Consider the following 17,361-nt stretch of genomic DNA (forward strand, 5'->3'; position numbering starts at 1 on the left):
TCCCCTCGACTGCCTTGTACTCTAACCCAAAGCACTTCAGAGTGCCCCTCCCCTGACTCCTTGCTAATTAACGAGGATGTGTATTCCTCCTTAATATAGAGTGCCATGCCCCCACCTCTCTTTCCTATCCTGTCCCTCCTGTACAGCCTATAGCCTTGACATTCACCACCCAATCATGCATTGCGTCCCACCACGTTTCCGTAATCCCAGCTATTTCCGGGCTGGTGTGAGCCAGCAGGAGGGTGAGTTCCTCCTGCTTGTTGCCCATACTACGAGCGTTTGTGTAGAGGCATGTGAAAGTCATCACTTGAAAATGGGCAGTAATACTGTTATTGGAGATAGTTGCAGATCAAATAAAGAACAGTTGAAATAGATAAATCTAATGATGCTTATTTTTAATAAGATCTTTCAAAAGAGAAGGTGCCTGCAGTCTTGACCTAAACAGATGTCTTTCTCGGGAGACTGTTACTACCAGCTGTTACTGCTTTGTAAAGGCCTCCCAAACCACTGGGCATCATTGGAGCTCACTGGATCCAGCTGTTGCATGAATTGGAATAGAAAGGAAAAAATTCCCTATCTATAAATTAGGTTTCCAAGCTAAACTATTCAAGAATCTGGTACCTTCCTAAGGTACCTTTAGATCCCCCAATATGGTAGTCCCTGATGCCCAGGTCCATTATTATTGTTTACATTTTTAATATCTGTGTTGAAAAGCTACAGAAGAATCTAATTTATCGAAGTGGGGGAAATACTGAGCTGGGAAGAAATTTCATGGATGTCAATGGAGCAAGTTGAAAGACTCAGCGCAAAATGTCAAATACTTTGTTGGAGAAACCAGTTTCATAAGTAGGGAAAAACTTTCTATCTGGAATTCTGTTTTGGTTTAAGGAAAATGCTGCGTGGTACTAGGTCTTGCATATTGTGATAGTTCTGTGGATTTTTTTCTAATGGTGACCAACAAATTGCATGTATTTTCTTCGAAAAAGTCATGTGTGACAGTGCTTTCTGACCTTTCTTTTCCCTTCCGTTGCTTTGTTACTTAAAAAAAAAAAAAAGACTTAGAATTAGACAGATGTTGTCTCTCACTCTGTCTGTAATGCATGAGCTTTTTATCTATGAAAGTGTGCCTGAATTCTTGATAGGGTCTTTCATTTCTATTTTTGTTCTATATATATTGAGGCATTTTGAATTTACCTCTTATCTGGCTGTTACCATTGAGCTCTTTTTATTCTACCACCCCCTCAGGCAATAATCATACTATTATGATGTGGTTTACCAAGGAATAATCCGGCTCCTGACAGGAGAAACCATGAGGCTGAATGCCAAATGGTTTATCCTAACAGGGAAACTGGGTTACTGCCAAGTAAAACAGTGCAGTGGTACTTTTACTTCTAGCAAGGTAGCAGCATTTAAGAAGTGTCAGTGCACAAAAGGGCAAGGGAGTGAATTAGCATTCAGCTAATGGAAACAATTGAAATTAAAGTAAGTAATTCATTTTGCAACAGATTCTCTCACAATAAGATTGTCTAGATTCAGTTGAAACAGTTCTTTTTAAAAAAAGAATTCCTGAGTATAATGAATAGGCTTATACAATGCTGCAGGACACTGTGATGGTCTTTACTATTACCTTCAGAGCAGACAAATTATTAGGAAATAATCAGATTGAAAATTAATGTTATGACTGGTCATGCTGGCTCTTGTACAGTGTTCTAACATGGATATGCTCAGCTCAGCAACAACATTATGTGACTATACATAACAAAATTCATTAATACCTTAATGTACACAGAGTAATGGAAAATGAGGCCTGGTGCAGTTAATAAATGCAAGGAGAATACAAGAGTTGACATGTAACATTGTTCCTTATCTTTCTGTCACAGCAGGATAAACCCAAATTTTTGGAGCCTTTGGATTATGAAGCTGTCATCACAGAGATTGAAAGAAACTTTAAGGATTATCCTCTAAAAGATCTCCTGTTTTTCCCCAGTGATGACTTTTCAGTAAGTATGGTACAAATGTGATTTACGGTAATTGTTACAGTATTAATATTTAGTGGTAGTGGAACAGGCAGAGATCATAGAGGGGCTGTTTCATGTGTCTTAATTCCTCCTTCTATCTGCTTCCCGTTCCCATACATATAAACACACATACACTTTTCAAGACAGGAACCGGTTTAAAATATTAGTCATCAGCCAGGGATTTCAAAATCTCACGATATACGTTGTCTCATTCTAGCTACTTGTTTGGTGCCAACAGCAAGGGTACCGCAGTTCTATTTGTTTCACTCAGCTGTAGCCAAACTTTTCATGTACCGATTCATACAATATACTTTGGAATCCTTCTAACTCTCTTTCAATTAATAAGTTTAGCTATTGAAATCAAACAGCCTACAATAACTGATGCTCGCTCTCTGGCATTTATTCAAACCCGTGTTACCACGATTCAGATTATGCAGATAAAAGTAAATCCACCTGGATTGTCACATTTAAAAAATAAGGGACAAATCCCAGCAAGTTTGAACTTCTCTATGGAAGAACATGCCGCTGGCTCTGGGGCATTCCGTATGGCCCCGAGGCCATGGACCCTAGAAGCACTGGGTTCCCTGACTCCCAGGCGATCTGCATGGTGGAATCCCTTTGAGTCATATGCCCTAGTGAGCCCAGGTTGTAGAAGAGCTACAAACTGAGGAGCCAGGGCTTTCAGGAGGTGGGTATGATTTGCACCCTAACTGTTGATGAGAGCAAATCAATATGGTGCAGGGTGACCAGTGGAGTCCATCAGGGCTCGGTACGTGGGCAGGTACTCTTTAACGTCTTCATTAACAATCTGGATTCGGGAGTCAGATGTGACTGGCAAAGTACATAGATGATACCAAATTATGTGGGAGAACAGTCACACTGCAGGACAGGCTAGGGATACAGGCCAACTTGGACACGCTCTCAGGGTGGGCCAACCAAAACCTGATGGCCTTCAATGCAGAGAAGTGTAAGGTGCTGCACCTTGGTAGGAAAAACCTTCAACGTACTTACAGGCTTGGCAGTGCTACACTCGCTAGCACCATGACTGAAAGGGACTTGATGATCTTGATTGACAAATATGAGCCACCAATGCGATGCTGTGGCTGGCAAAGCAAACCAAACTCTCCTTGCATCCACCAATGCATCTCAAGCAAAACCAGGGAAGTCATCCTCCCACTTTACTTGGCCCTGGTGAGACCGCAGCTGGAGTACTGTATCCAGTATTGGGCCCCCCACTTCAGAAGGGATGTTGAAAAGCTTGAGAGAGTCCAGAGGACAGCCACTTGTACAGCCTGCCCTCTAGGCCTTGGATCATACAAGGAGAGGCTGAGGGATCTGGGACTCTTGAGTCTAAAAAAGAGAAGGCTCAGGGGGGACTTGGTGGGAGCCTACAATTATCTAAGAGGGGTACATCAGGACCTGGGAGAACAGCTGTTCACCAGAGCTCCGCAAGGGATAACAAGGTCTAACAACCATAAACTCCAGGAAGGCCGATTTAGACTAGACATAACAAAAGGGTTCTTTACGGTGCGAGTGTCTGAGGTCTGAAAAAACTCCCCACAGAGGTGGTGCAACCACCTACTCTTGACTCTTTCAGAAAACATGTGGATGTATTTCTTGCTGGGGTCACTTGATCCCAGCTGACTTCCTGCCTATGACAAGGGGGCTGGACTCAATGATCTCACAAGGTCCCTTCCAGCCCCTAATGTCTATGAAATCTACGATGGCATTTCATCAAAGTAGCTGGGAGTCCTGAGATGCCCATTCTGCAGCAGCAGACAGGAAAATTCAGAAGTAGCTAATATAGCTGGGGGCTTTCAGTGCTTTCAGCTCCTTGTCAGTCTATCAGGCAGATTGCTGTAGAGCTGGAAACCTGGAATTCCTAGCAACCTACTAGGCAGACTGTTGTGGAGTCAGATGAGTGAGCTGGCAGAAAACCAGACAGATTGCAGTTGGAACCTTGCCTGGTTTGGTTTGTTTTGTTGCAATTTCTTTTGAATCAAGCTGTCTCTAAGGAAAAAAAAAAGTTTGATTTTGATGATCAGGTTTCTGTAATGGGAAAAAAGTGTGTGCTGTCAGAGAATTTCTGACCAGCACTATCTACCACACTGGGGTTTTGGCAGGGCAGTTTGCAGCACTCCGGGCATCCTAATCATAATCTAATTCACTGTTTGTTTGTTTGTTTGCTGGCTAAATGGGTATATTTCCTTTCTCAATGTTAACTGGATTTGTTTTGCTTGTGGGACAGAGGGATAGAATGTAAGAGAGTGCTTTCCCATTTCATGGTTGATTCCCAGAGCCATTTTATACAGTAGACAGATGCATTACAGTTGCATTCTGTAATGCAAAATTCAATTTCATAGCTAATCCTGAGTTTTATTTGCCTGAGCTGAATTCTTTTCAGCTACATCAACTTAAATCAGAAATAATTCAGTGAAAATCAATTGAGCTAAGCATGCCAAAGGCATGGATAAACTAATTGTAGTAAGTTTAAGGAGTACAAGAACTTAGTGTGAAATAACTGATTCACGCCAGTCGTCTGGGTGCCCATTCCCTTACCTTGTGGTAAGTGAAAGCTCGGCTGGGGCAGATTAGCATTCCATGAGGCAGGATGACATTGGTTTAGTTTTCACTTCATTTTACCACGGGGTAATAGTAGATCCATGGGAGGTTACCACAAGTTAGTTTGCCCCACCCTGCCCCCTTTAAACTTTACTGTAATTTGCTCATTTGTAATTTGTTCAGATGGAAGGAGAATCAGGCCCCCAGCCTTTCTGCTCATTGCCTGGCTTTGTTTTCCACATTCTTGTTTTTATTTTAAGAGATATTTGGACTCTTGCTTCCGTAGCTATTTCTGTATCCCTTCTTATCTTCTCTGGCTCTATTATACTTCAGGTCTGGCTCATTTAGGGTGTTCTTTGATTAGTCTGTCTCAAACTGTTATATAGTGTAATAGTTGCCCTAAGAATTTATGGACCTTATTATTAGGATTAGAAGTGCTTTGTCTCTGTGAATCTACAAATCCATGCTCATCCAGCCCTGATTTACACTTAGTTTGTCAGTCCGTCATGTGGACTAGGTGCTTATGTATTTTCAAAATAAAACAAAACCCAAATAGTTTAACAGGGAGAGCAAAGTGTCTAAAGAGTTCATTCACTTTTTCGTAAGTATTCATTATTTATAATTTGCCTAATATGTTAACTCATTACATAGATTAAAGTGATATGGTTCAGTTGGTGAAAAGCAGCACAGCTCCCTAAGGGTTTGCTCCTGCATTCCCTCTTAAGTGCTTCTTTCTATGATCTTTAATATTTTGTTGCCACAATACTCCCATGAGGGAGGGAGATGACATGGCAATAGGCCTGTGTGAAATTTCTCCGGCTGTTTCAATTCAACACTGTTTTGACTCATTTCAAGCTCAAAATAGCAAAATGGAATTGAAACAAAGGGCTTCGAAACAGCCTCGAAACAAAATGAGGCTAGTCAAAATGTTTCAAAAGTTTTGAAACGTTTCAAGTTTTGAAGCCAGCAGTGAGGTGGTGGGAGACAGGGGAGAACCAGGGCTGCGCTCCCAGCAGCGGCCGGGAATGCAGCCCTAGCTCTCCCCGTCTCCCGCCTTTGGGCTGCAGGAAGCCGATCACAGTGCAGGGGAAGGGAACTGAGCCCAGCCTCAGTTCCCCTCCCAAGTGCTGTGATCAGGCTGGGGAAAAGAACTGAGCCTGATCACTCAGTTCTCCTCCGCAGCTCTGCAGTGGGGCTGGGGGTGGGAAGTCAGCCCAGTTAGCCTGAGTTCCCATCCCCAGCACTACAACCAGGCTGAGGATAGGAAACATCGAAACAGCTGTTCTGTTCTGTTCAAAGCTCAAAACTCAAGTTGAAACAGAACAATGATGTTTCGCACAGCCCTTCACTGCAACACCATGTGGCAGACCACACAGTTTTCAGGGTGGCCACTGGGTCCATTCTTCTTTCATACATGGAGAAAATATAACCAGATATATTCTGTTACTAAAACACAGTTACAGAATTACCAAAGTGACAGCAGTAAGGGAGTCATACTGGTCCTTGTGGTTCATTTCCCTTGCTTGTTACTGATTTGTATTGGTCCCAAACTTCTATCTGTTGACTCTTCTGCCCACACACGATCAGTTACTTATTCCATTACCCTGTGGAACAAGTGGGTCATTCTTTCTGCCTGTTGCCCCACTCACTGCCTGCCTTTGGATCACACAAATGGATAAATGCTGCTAACTGAAAATTCTGCTGCTGTGCTGTGAGAGAGGAACAATGGAAATTTATACTGTTAGAAGTGTATGCTGTATCTGTGCCCTGCCATCCTCTCCAAAATCAGTCCATCCTGCTAGAAGTTTTCCTTCAGCCAGCCCTGGTCATCTTCTTCCTTGACCCCTGTTAGCTTTGGCTGTCTGGCTTGTTTTACACTTTCTGATTCACTAAAAATGCTGTTGGGAAAATTATGCAATGGACATGCTGCTCCTTTTTCCAGCTCCTCCTCATCAGATTCTTTCCTCATTTTCTGGGTTAAATTCAAGCCTCACATCTTCACCACTAAGGCCCTACAGAGCTTTGGCCTTGCTTGTATCTTTGTTCTGATCTATTTTCACACTTACCTCAAGACAGCTTTCTTTCTGTCTGAGCCCCCGTCTTAATGTTCTTTTCAGGGACATTCTCTGCCCTTGTCCTGGGCTATCCTTTATGCCAGAACCACTTTTGACTTCACAGAGAACCCGCCAGAGTTCTTACTACCTGCATTGAAGTGGAGTACTTTAATTCCTCTTATAGGAACAGCAGGCAGGATTCTTCACTGCCTTTATGAAATTGCTGTGCTTTAACCCCAAGCAAAGAATGTATGTAGAGTAGAATACATATAGTATAGATTTAATAGAGACACTAATATAAAAAATGTGAAAGTTCATTTAATTCTACAGGATGTGAAAGTTTTTGTTCCTCTTTTGTTTTCCATTTTGTTAACTCTTTTTTTTAAAGTAGCAATTAAGGATATCCTGTATCTTACATAGATAATACTGAATACACAATTTGAAGCTGTAAAGTAAAGATTCTAATACTGTAGGTTAAGGACACGTGAGATTTTGAAAAGTGCCTAAATCAGAAGCAGAAGTGTCACTGACACTCAGTAAGGATTTAACTCCAAAATCATTAACATTATTTTTGAAAATCCTGTCCTGTAATATGACGTTTTAAGAGATACATGGGCTTATTTTCCATGTATCTCTTAAAAGAACTAATTTTTGTATGTGTTCATATATGTTAAGGGTTAGATTCAAGCTCAGTAAAGAAAAAATGATTCATTCATGTTCTCATCTAAGTAAATAGGTATACCATCAGGAACGAATAAGCCTAACACCTTTAAGTGTGTCTCCAAAATAATGGAAGAGTCTTGAGATAGAGGCAACCTGCTGTTATATAACACCACTCCTTTGTGCAGCAGGAGCTACTTACTTTTCCATCCCTGAGAGAGGTGCAGTGGCTTACTCATAGTGCTTTGGTAGACTATGACATAGAGAGTCTTTCAGGAGATAAAAAAAGAAGAGTGGGAGGAAGAGGAAATGAAGTGCATTAAATAGCTTTCTTAAATAGATTTCTTTAAAGGCAACATGTATAAAATCTAGCATCTGTAACAAAGCTGGGTTACATCTGTGATAAAACACACATTGAACTATACCCTTAAAGGTGTCAGCCTTATTCTTTACTGTTTGTATATATATTTATTTAGATGAGAACAGGAATTAATCACTATTCTTTACTGAGCTAGGTACCGACATTCGAAAAGCCTAAGGCAGAATAGATCTAAGTTACATGATGTTCTGTAAGCAGCGCAGTTTAGATTGGTAGTGAACAGAACACACATTTGCTTTGGCGGGGGAGGAAATCAGACTGGGTTCTGCTATTTTTAAACCAGTCTGTGTGCTAAACTTCTTGTTCTATTATGGGTATAAACCAGTGTTATGTGCCAAACTTCTGTTCTGTTATGGGTATAGACCAGATTCCAATATCTTATACTGGTAAAAGTGTAATGTCTGTAGCTTGCTGTTAAGACTATATTGAGGCAGGAAATGTTTTAACTGTACTAGACAAAACTGGGCTAGAAGTTAGTGGTAGTGTGATTTGGTCAATGTGATCTAGGCACTTTTGAAAATACTATCCCCAATCAGTCATTAATATGAAGCAGTACTTGCATTTGACCTTCTATGCAGTTAGAGAGAAAACTGTTAACCTTAACTTAATTGCTCTCTATAAGCAATCAAAACCCTGAGGCTGACAGGTATGTGCATGAATTAATTTGCCTGAGTGTCTCCACAAATTGTCATTAGAAGTAGGAAAACTTTATTTGCCAGATTTTTAGAACTCTGTATACAGTTGCACAAATAGAATTGCACACACATTAGTGCATCATCCTGGCAACTAGATATGTAAGCCTGGGGCAAATCAAGTGTCCTTTGCCGTCAGTAGGAAGGCTCTCTCTGGGCTTTGGCTTGGGCCCCTAATTTGTACACCTAATTACCATGCTTGCATGCTATTTGTATGTGTGTATTAAAAACACATCTGTGAATACAGAATGTTATAAAGCTGGGCTTTCATTTTCATGTCCTTTAAAACTGTTTTTAACTCGGTTGTTCTCAGAAACAAAAGATGCCATAATCAACTGCAATAGTAGATACACCTTAAAAACATTTCACTTATAGAAGTAGTCATCAAAGAGTTTATACTATGAACAGGAAGTGTGTTTTGGGGTTTTCTGTTGCAAGACTGAGCTAGTGGTCTGAAAACAGCTAATTCTCAGAAGGGAAGTTCATTGCTGCTTTTAAAACATTTAAGTATAATCTTACTCAAGATCTTGATGTCCCAGTTCTCTGTAAATTGTCTATTGCATTCCTTCAAATTTTAAAGGCTTTTTAACAGACTGTTTGGTCAAGCCCATTTAAATCTATAATTCATAACCCAAGCCCGCTTCTTGCTGAATTTTTGTATTGCTGCATTCCAGTCCCATATGCACAGTACAGGTTTACTGAAAGGCAGTGTTGTACAGTGAGTAGAGCCCCAGTTTGGCAAGCAGCTGACCAGGGCTTTTTTTTCTCTTCCATTCTCTTGTTATGTGACTTCGATTTAATTTTTATGCCTCCGTTTCTCTACTTGCAAAATGGGGGGAAATAATGCATAGTTGTTTGTGTGTGTTGCCTTAACATCTTTTGTTGGAGAAGCACTATATAAATCCTAAGGTTTATTCAAGATTGGCCTTGGTGAAATAATTCAAAACTCTCTCTTCCGTTGAATGTCTGTGGTAAATGAATTTCACTAAAAACCAGCTCCATTGCTGACTAAGTAGAAGAGCTTGGGTTTACCATTATAGCTAAGTCACCAGAATGCTAATGTTCTTAGGTGCAGAATAAAGCATTCAGCCTTCTGTTCTACTCGCCACACCTGTTCCACCCACATCACTATCTTGTATAGCATACGGTCTTTAGTAATGATGACATTATGGGACTTCGATTTAAGAACTTGGTGGCTGGTAGGCAAAGTGGCTGTTGATTCTGTTAATGGACCACTGATTGACCAAGGAGCATTGAATTGTGTAGACAGCCCCCTGATAAAATCATGGTCTCCATATGAGCAAAATTCTCAGGACTGTTTTGTAATTTGGGGTTTATAAATACCATGTAATGTGGATATTTATACATCCATTCTACTGACTTTTTAGATGAGCTGCCCTTCAGTGAAGCATTGAAACAATAAAGATCATAAGCATTCACTATGGCTAAATACAGCCACAGAATTTAATATCCTGATATTTTTTCTACCCCAACTTTATTTTCTTAATGCTTTTAAAAGAATAAACTACATGGACCTAGGACAACATAGTGTTTCACTTTGATCATAATGGATGAGTCAAATAGATACTTAGATGGGAAATCTAAAGTTGCTTGTGTAATAGGTGCAGTTGGATGGCATAAAAAGTAACAATGAACATATACATGGTCACAGCTGTTCAAAAGAAACAAAATACTGCTGGGAGTAGATATTGACAGGAGTTGTTCAGTTGCACCCAAATAAAATGAAGAGATAACTGGAAATTACCACTATGTTTGCACCAACCTATATAATGTATGCCATACATTTAAAATTACTCAAATGGAAGCTGCTTATTTACACAGTTAGATGAGGCCAAGACATGAATGGTGGGGGCAGAAGGCAAACAAGAACAGAAACTAACCCCTCTGTGCACATGAGTGTTTATTTTTTTCCTTAAATTTTCTAGCTAACATTTTTGTTGTTTGTTTATTCTCAGATAGATACAATTCCATGGGAAATAAGGACACTCTCCCTCTCTGTACCTGAAGATGCAGTACAAAAAGCAGAAAACTTATTTGTTAAAGAGGTAAATATCCAATATCTGTACTCCTTGGTTTTAAATAAATCAAGCCATCTTGTTTGTTACATTTATGAGACTGATAATTCTCTCTCTCCTGATTTTATTCCCATTCTGTAAGCAGTACTATATTTTGGTGGTGTGCAGTAAGGTAGGGTTGGCAGCATATCATCTGCAAGTATTAATACTGAATCTAGGAAACTGCTGTTACATCCTGCCTGTCACTGAAACTTCAGTGCCTCAGTACTTCATAGGTTATCTGTTGCTATTATTAGACACAGGTTTTAACATGGACTAGTATTCTGTTTTTGGGGTCTATATTGTAGCTGTATTAACCATTGTCATGTGGGAGGATGTGGAGGGTCTATGCACTATTGGAAGTGTCTAGAAGCATTTAACCTGTAAAATACAGAGGCAAGTAAATGCTTCATTATACCTAAAGAATCCAGCCAGAGGTGGTATTTGCTGCACTTTTAAAAGAATCTGTGGTGCTTCTAGTACTAATCACCTAACAGAACAGAAAGGAAGCAGGGTTGCATCTTATCTGTTTTCACAGGTGTCAGTCATTGCCAGTGGTTTTAGCACTCTCCTGCCACTTGCACAGATGGCAGTTGCATAAATAGCTCTCAGAATTTCTCCACTAGAGCTTTCTGAATTTCTTTCTCTAAAGAAGCTGGCATTCCCTTTAGAAATACTGATACAGAAGACCCAATTTTCAGAAGTTTTTATTTGCATTTGGAAATTATTATAATCTATACCAGGGGTGAGCAATTATTTCAGCTGGAGGGCTGCTTAATGAGTTTTGGTGGGGCATCAGTGGCTGCAAAGGTAGCCCTGCCTCTTGATAGGTGTCCCGCCCCCTGATCACTATCTTATGACAGGAGGTCCCGCCCCCTAACCCCTGACTTTTGCCACTGGAAGTCTCTCCCCTTGTCCAGGAAGTACTCCATTTGGGAGGGGGTGGATTTTACTTGTATATTGTGTGTGGGGGGGTGGTTGCAGGAGTATGTGATTGGGGGGGTGGGTATGCGTGAGGTGTGAGTGTATGTGTGGATGCGGGATGTATGTGAGGGGTGTGGATGTGGTTGAGGTGTGGGATGTTTGGAACTGTTGGGTGTGTGTGGGTTGTGTGTGGGATGGAATGTGGGTATGCTGCAGGTGGGGTTTGTGTGGGTGTCTGTGTGGAGGGGTATGTGTGTGGGGGCATGGGATGTGTGGTTGGGGTGTGGAGGCCTGTTGGATATGTGTGTGGGTACAGTGGAGGGGTGAGTTGTGTAAAGGGTTGTGGGTGCGTGTGTGGATAGGGTAGGGTGGAGGTGTGGGTGTATGTGTGTGGGAGGTATAGGGGGATGTAGGTGGTGTGTGTGGTTGAGGGATGGGGGAGACAGGGAGCTGAGCTTGGTACCACCGGCTCTCTTGGTCTCTATCCCACACCTGCCTGGCAGGGCTGCATTCAAGCCTGTGCCTGACCAGCAGGGCAGCACTAAGTGCATGTTGGCTCCTGCTGCTGCTCCTTCCCCACTGTCCCTATGCCTGCCTAGCGGGGCTGCACTGACTCCTGCTGCTGCTCCCATCCCACCTGCCTATCCTGTGCTTGCCCAATGTGAACAGCTCCTTTGGTCTCCTTCATGTCCCCTCCTTCATCCACAAGCTCCCCTGCCCAGCCATGCACAAGCAGCACCCAAGTGAGCTACAGGCAGACCCCACTCCACTCCCCTGAACACTGTAGCTTCCCCTCCCTACCTGCTGCCCAGAGGACTGCAGCAGAGACAGAAGGAGGAATTGCTGGAAGCTGGGGGAGCCCAGCAGTTCCCTGAGCAGTGGCAGCAGCAGCCCTACCTGGAAGCAGTGCTGCTAGTCAGGACTGGCGCCCTCTGGCAGGGGAGGCTGGGAGCGGTCCAGGTGGGAGCAAGTGGGACTTAGCCCCATGCAGAGCACAGGAGGGGCACCTGCCAACAGGGCTGAATATAATTAATTGGTGAGTGCCTACCTGCAGGCTGAATCCAATCAGCTGGCGAGCTGAATTCAGCCCGCTGGCTGTATTTTGCCCACACTTCATCTATACTGTAGATGTCACCTGTTTTCTTTGTACACAGACTGAGGAGTTATTTAACCAGCTATCCAATTTGCAGTGGTGCTGTTGTTTCATATGCACCATGGATGCAAACATGTTTGCAGTAAAACTCAATTTCATGCTTTCATGTGCATGCACATGTGCATACACACATGTGCATGCATACACACATGCATGCGCGCATGCACACACAAACACACACACACAAACACACAGATAAGGACATAAAATCCAAAACCTGGCCTGAAAATTTAGCTCATTATATCCTATGTAAGGATGACACTTTACAAGCTGGCCCTATTTTTCTCCCCACTGTTGGGTTAGAAAGAGAAATGACAATTCACTGCCAGCTGAAACTTTCCTTCCCTGCCACCTTAATTATTCTGGCACTAGTGCTAAATGAGCAAGCAACTCATGGCCCCTGCTCTTTTTGCACTTTGAGATCTATTCTTTAGCTTGAGGCCCTATGAATTGTAAGGCCAGCTCTGTCCTCATCACTTTATTCAGAAAGTGGTGGTGGATAAGTTAAAAATGGAACATAATACACACTATCTGGGAACTATTTCAGCTGAATACTCCAAGGAGCTGCTAATGTCAAGTTGGCAGGATATATATCAAGCAAAACCCTAAGCTTTTTCTGCAATATCTGGAAGCCAAGAAAAAAAGGGAGTAGTAAAGCAATGGAAAAAACAGTGCTCCAGAAACAGGACTTCATTTGAAGGTCTGTGCATGGAATGATGGCAGAATAAGGCCCTTTTTCAAAATGTTCCATTTATGTTTCAAAGCCAAAAGTTATATACACATACACAGACATAAACTAAGCTAGATTCCAATCAGAAAATGGTTTCTAGTCCCAAATACCTACAACCACCAATGTAGCTGAGTACCTATCGTCCTGTCTTGCTGAAAAGATTACATGGTTCTGGGAACTGTTTTTAGACAGCATAGACCTACTTCTTCTTACCAGCCAGGAACTACCAGCACTGAAGGGTGCAGATCATTCAGTCATCAAGAATGCTGGGCACTCTCACAACACAAGGCTTGTGAATCCCATACATGTCCTTGTGAAAACCATTTGAAAAGACTTATGCCTTATTCTTTGGGGAAAAAATCGTCTTCTTTTCTTCTTTTTCAAACATATAATTGTCCAGACAATGCCGAAGGAGTCCACCCTGGCTACATTGTTTCTAGCCAACTACTCTCCAGCCACTTCTCTGATTCCAAAGCAAACATTTAGAGTATCCATGCAAAGGCCAACTGCAAGCTCTTCTAATTTATGCTAACTTTCTAGATCTGGCACAATTTTTATCTATCCAGCATGAGATACAGAACTAGAAGACTTGGTGGTCAACTGGGTTATTTCTTTGTATCAGTTGACAGAGGACAGACATAATCATCCTCCTGGACAACTCTGTATCTTGAGACTGTTGACCATTAGAAACTGCTCTCTGATTTACCCAAGATGGCAGGAGTGTGGGGTGATGTACTAACAGGGTTTGAGTCCTTTCTTACAGATACATTTCCTGAGCAGTAATGGGAAACTTCACCTTTTATCAGTAAACCTTTCACTTGTCAGGTCTCACAAGGATCAGTTCTTTCTTCAGTTCTGTTTTACATCTAATATGGTAAATTAGTTGGACAGCATAGACTCAAGTGATAGCAACATGTAAACAACACATGGCTCTGTCTGTCCTAAACTACTTATGACCACAGACTATGGGCCAGTAAATGAATTAAATATGTCTGTGAATGAAGAGCAGCTGGCTGAGGTTCACCCAAAGAAGATTAAAGCAATGCCATGGCAAGAGGAAACCATTTTGAAGAGTTCACAGTACTTGATGTAGTCATAGATTTGTAGGTGTATATCCCCAGTTGTTCAATTCAGTCCATCCAATATACTTTTTGGATAAAAAGCAGTCACATAAGAGCTGCCAGCAGTAGAAGGCAGGGCAGGGTGGCACCTTGAGGCTCACTGATTCATCAAGGCATAAGCTTTTGTAGGCAACAGCTTACTTCTTCGATGCTTTGTCACGTGGTAGGGTCTGACAAAGTAGGCGGTTGCTTAAGAAAGCTTATGCCTCTCTGATCCAGTTACGCTCTCTGCTTTTCCTTCTGCCTAACATGGCTAACTACCTCTCTCTACTCCTGGATAGATTTCCAAGCAATGATTTTTATCTTTGGTTGGCTGAGGGAATCTGCTCCATATCTGTGGACAGCGAACTGGCCTCAGCTCTTCATGCCTTCCCCATCTCTTGGCTAGACTATAGCAGTGTAATAAATGTGGGCATGAAGTTTTCAGTGTTTGCAAAACTCCAACATATATAGGGTGCATCAGTGCATCTCATCAGTGACACAGGAAACCCTGAGCTTGCCACGTCTGCCTTCATTACAATAGTTTCCCACAGAATCAAGCTTAAGGTGTGAGTTCTTATCTTCATGGCCCTAATTTTCCAGGGTTTTAAATACCAAATAAAGCACTTAAGGCTCCCTAATGAAGACTGCAGTCAAAATCTAGGCTTCTGTGGCTCAGTGGATTTCTCAATAAGTGAAGGCTCATTTGTGCGGGAAAAGGGGCTTCCTCAGGGGTTGGTTCCATACTCTGAGATGAACCGTGCTAGGAGTTCAGGATTATCACATACTTCACCATCTTCCTATGGAAGTATAAAGCATATTTCTTTGACCTTATCTTCTCTAATATTAACACATAACAATACATATGGCAATTGTAAAAATAAAAAATCTGAATCTGCCCCCCTAAAAATACCGAAACAAAACAAGATGCTTCACTGCACATGCTTCTCCTAAACAAAACACAAAATATGTCACACATTAGTTGCATTGCTTTTTACATGAGAAAGCACTTAAATAACATGATGAATGTAGCATAGCAGCCTACATAGGATAAAATATCCGATTGTGTCCTTACTCTGCTGAGATCACGATACCAAGATATTTGGAGTCAAGATATTCTCTATTTCTTGAAAACAAATATAAGAGAAAAAGGGGGTTTGAATAAGTAGTTATAGTAGTAAGTATGAAAATCCTAACAAATTTATATTTGATCCCCTTTCTCCTTCTGGGTATATTCTAAAGATAGTACTGTATGAATCCTCAGGTCCCATCTTCCTGATGCTCTTAGCAGAATTTTTTTGTGGATTTTTACACTTTTCAGTTTCCTTTTTTCAGACAGGAAGCTGAAAGACTAAGTTTAGTTCACAAGAAAAAAGTCATCACATTCAAGAAGCTTTCTAAAATTCCCCTGCAATACCAAAAGTCTGTGCTCTATGCTTTATTTCTTCAGTGTTCTCTCATTAGCCCCAGCTTCTGTCACTGCTGCATAGCTTAGTGGCATGAACTCATACTGTAGCTGTAGCTACTGTAGCTGTAGCTACTGTAGCTGTGCTCTGTACTTCCTTCCCTAGTATTCCCTAAGAATCCTGCTTCTGTCATCACTAAAGGTTTGATCCAGAACTTGTTAAAATCTATTGACTATTGATTTCAGTGAGCTTTGGATCAGATGCAAAGGCAGTTTCAGTCACCTGCCAGTGCTCTTAAGCCCCCCCTTAACTCCTGTTGTAGTCATATTTTTAAAAGCCATGATAGTCTTGAACTTCTCTCAGGTGCAGGTATTTTGTCCAGGCATCTGTAAACATCTTATGTACAACCTACCAATTTTTTTCAGGTATTAAATAAAGGAACTTTTATGTAAAGAACCACACAGGATAAAAATACCAGAATATTCAAAACCTTTTGTTGTTTCTGCTAAAAACAATTATAATGAGCCTCATTGTCTTCTCCCTTGTGCAGTGTTATTTATACCTGTCTAGTGACTGTATGTGGCTACCATGTCAAATGTAGCATTTGTACTCTGCTCTGTTATAAGGGACTATAAGGAGCAGGACTTGGATAATTAAGCTCCTTTCATTGAGTTTATGTTCAGAAGAGCTTACTTCCACCCCAGAAGTGGCTGCATTCCAATTGTAGATGTAACTATACTGCATTTCCATTGACTCCTCTAAAGTATGTAAGTACCCTTCTGGATAAAAGGCACTTTATCAAAATGAAATAATAAATATATCCTAATAATATGGAAATTTAAATATAGTAGATTTATATAGTCACTTTTAGTATTTCCACTTCAGTAATAATTGTATGCATATTCTTCCTAACCGCTCACTGTAGACTTTCCAACTGTAAAATGGGATAATATTCAGGTGTTTAATAAGTTCTTTAGTAGCCCAGTCATTCACCACAGAAGATTTCACTATTCAAGATATTGTATTATAGCTCTACAAGGCTTGTAAATGTTATCACTTATTAAGCCCAGCGCTTTATTAATCATAATACTAAAGAAGTTACAGGTTTAAACATTTTTACAATTATTAAAAGTGGTTCTCTACCAGCACAATCAATTACTCAAGCCTTTTAGTCCATGAGACATACTGCACACTCATCTTAGCCATTCTTGTAAATTTCAAAGTCAAATTAAAACAGAAAATTCAGTTGATAAGTGCCACCAACTAAAGTAAATGATAGGTTTTATGATTCATCTCACTGAAAAATTTCTCAGCTTCAAAGGCTAAATGATTTACATGCTTTCAAAAATCAATGCAGTGAAGTGCAATCAGACACTGTAAGACTTTTTATCATATGAAGAAATAAACATTTTATTAAAATGCATGTGTATTACAGATCAATGGCACTTTATATTTTTAAGGTTGGGTAAAATCCTAGGCTTTTCAGTCACTAGTTCGTATTTTATGGAACTTTATTATGATGAAACTAAGGATTTGAGTCATAAAACTAAGAGCCAGATTCATTATGGCTAATAGAGAATCCAGCCTGTTTTTCAGAGAAATAGGGGG

At 41.0% G+C, this 17,361-nt stretch overlaps 1 protein-coding gene across 5 annotated transcripts in view; it reads left to right on the plus strand.

The window, feature by feature from the left end:
* Nucleotides 1-17,361, plus strand: part of DOCK10 (dedicator of cytokinesis 10) — a 202,821-nt gene that overhangs the window by 51,806 nt on the left and 133,654 nt on the right. For 4 of the 5 annotated variants that reach the window (XM_019533056.1, XM_019533052.1, XM_019533054.1 and 1 more), the window contains exons 2-3: nt 1,881-2,000; nt 10,342-10,431. In XM_019533056.1, coding sequence (XP_019388601.1) covers nt 1,881-2,000; nt 10,342-10,431 — 210 coding nt within the window. The remainder of the gene's footprint in view (nt 1-1,880; nt 2,001-10,341; nt 10,432-17,361) is intronic. The other variant, XM_019533053.1, reaches the window with a different exon arrangement.

The sequence above is a fragment of the Crocodylus porosus genome, unplaced genomic scaffold (assembly GCF_001723895.1).
Source record: "Crocodylus porosus isolate Cpor-Errol unplaced genomic scaffold, CroPor_comp1, whole genome shotgun sequence".
NCBI classification, from domain to species: Eukaryota; Metazoa; Chordata; order Crocodylia; family Crocodylidae; genus Crocodylus; species Crocodylus porosus.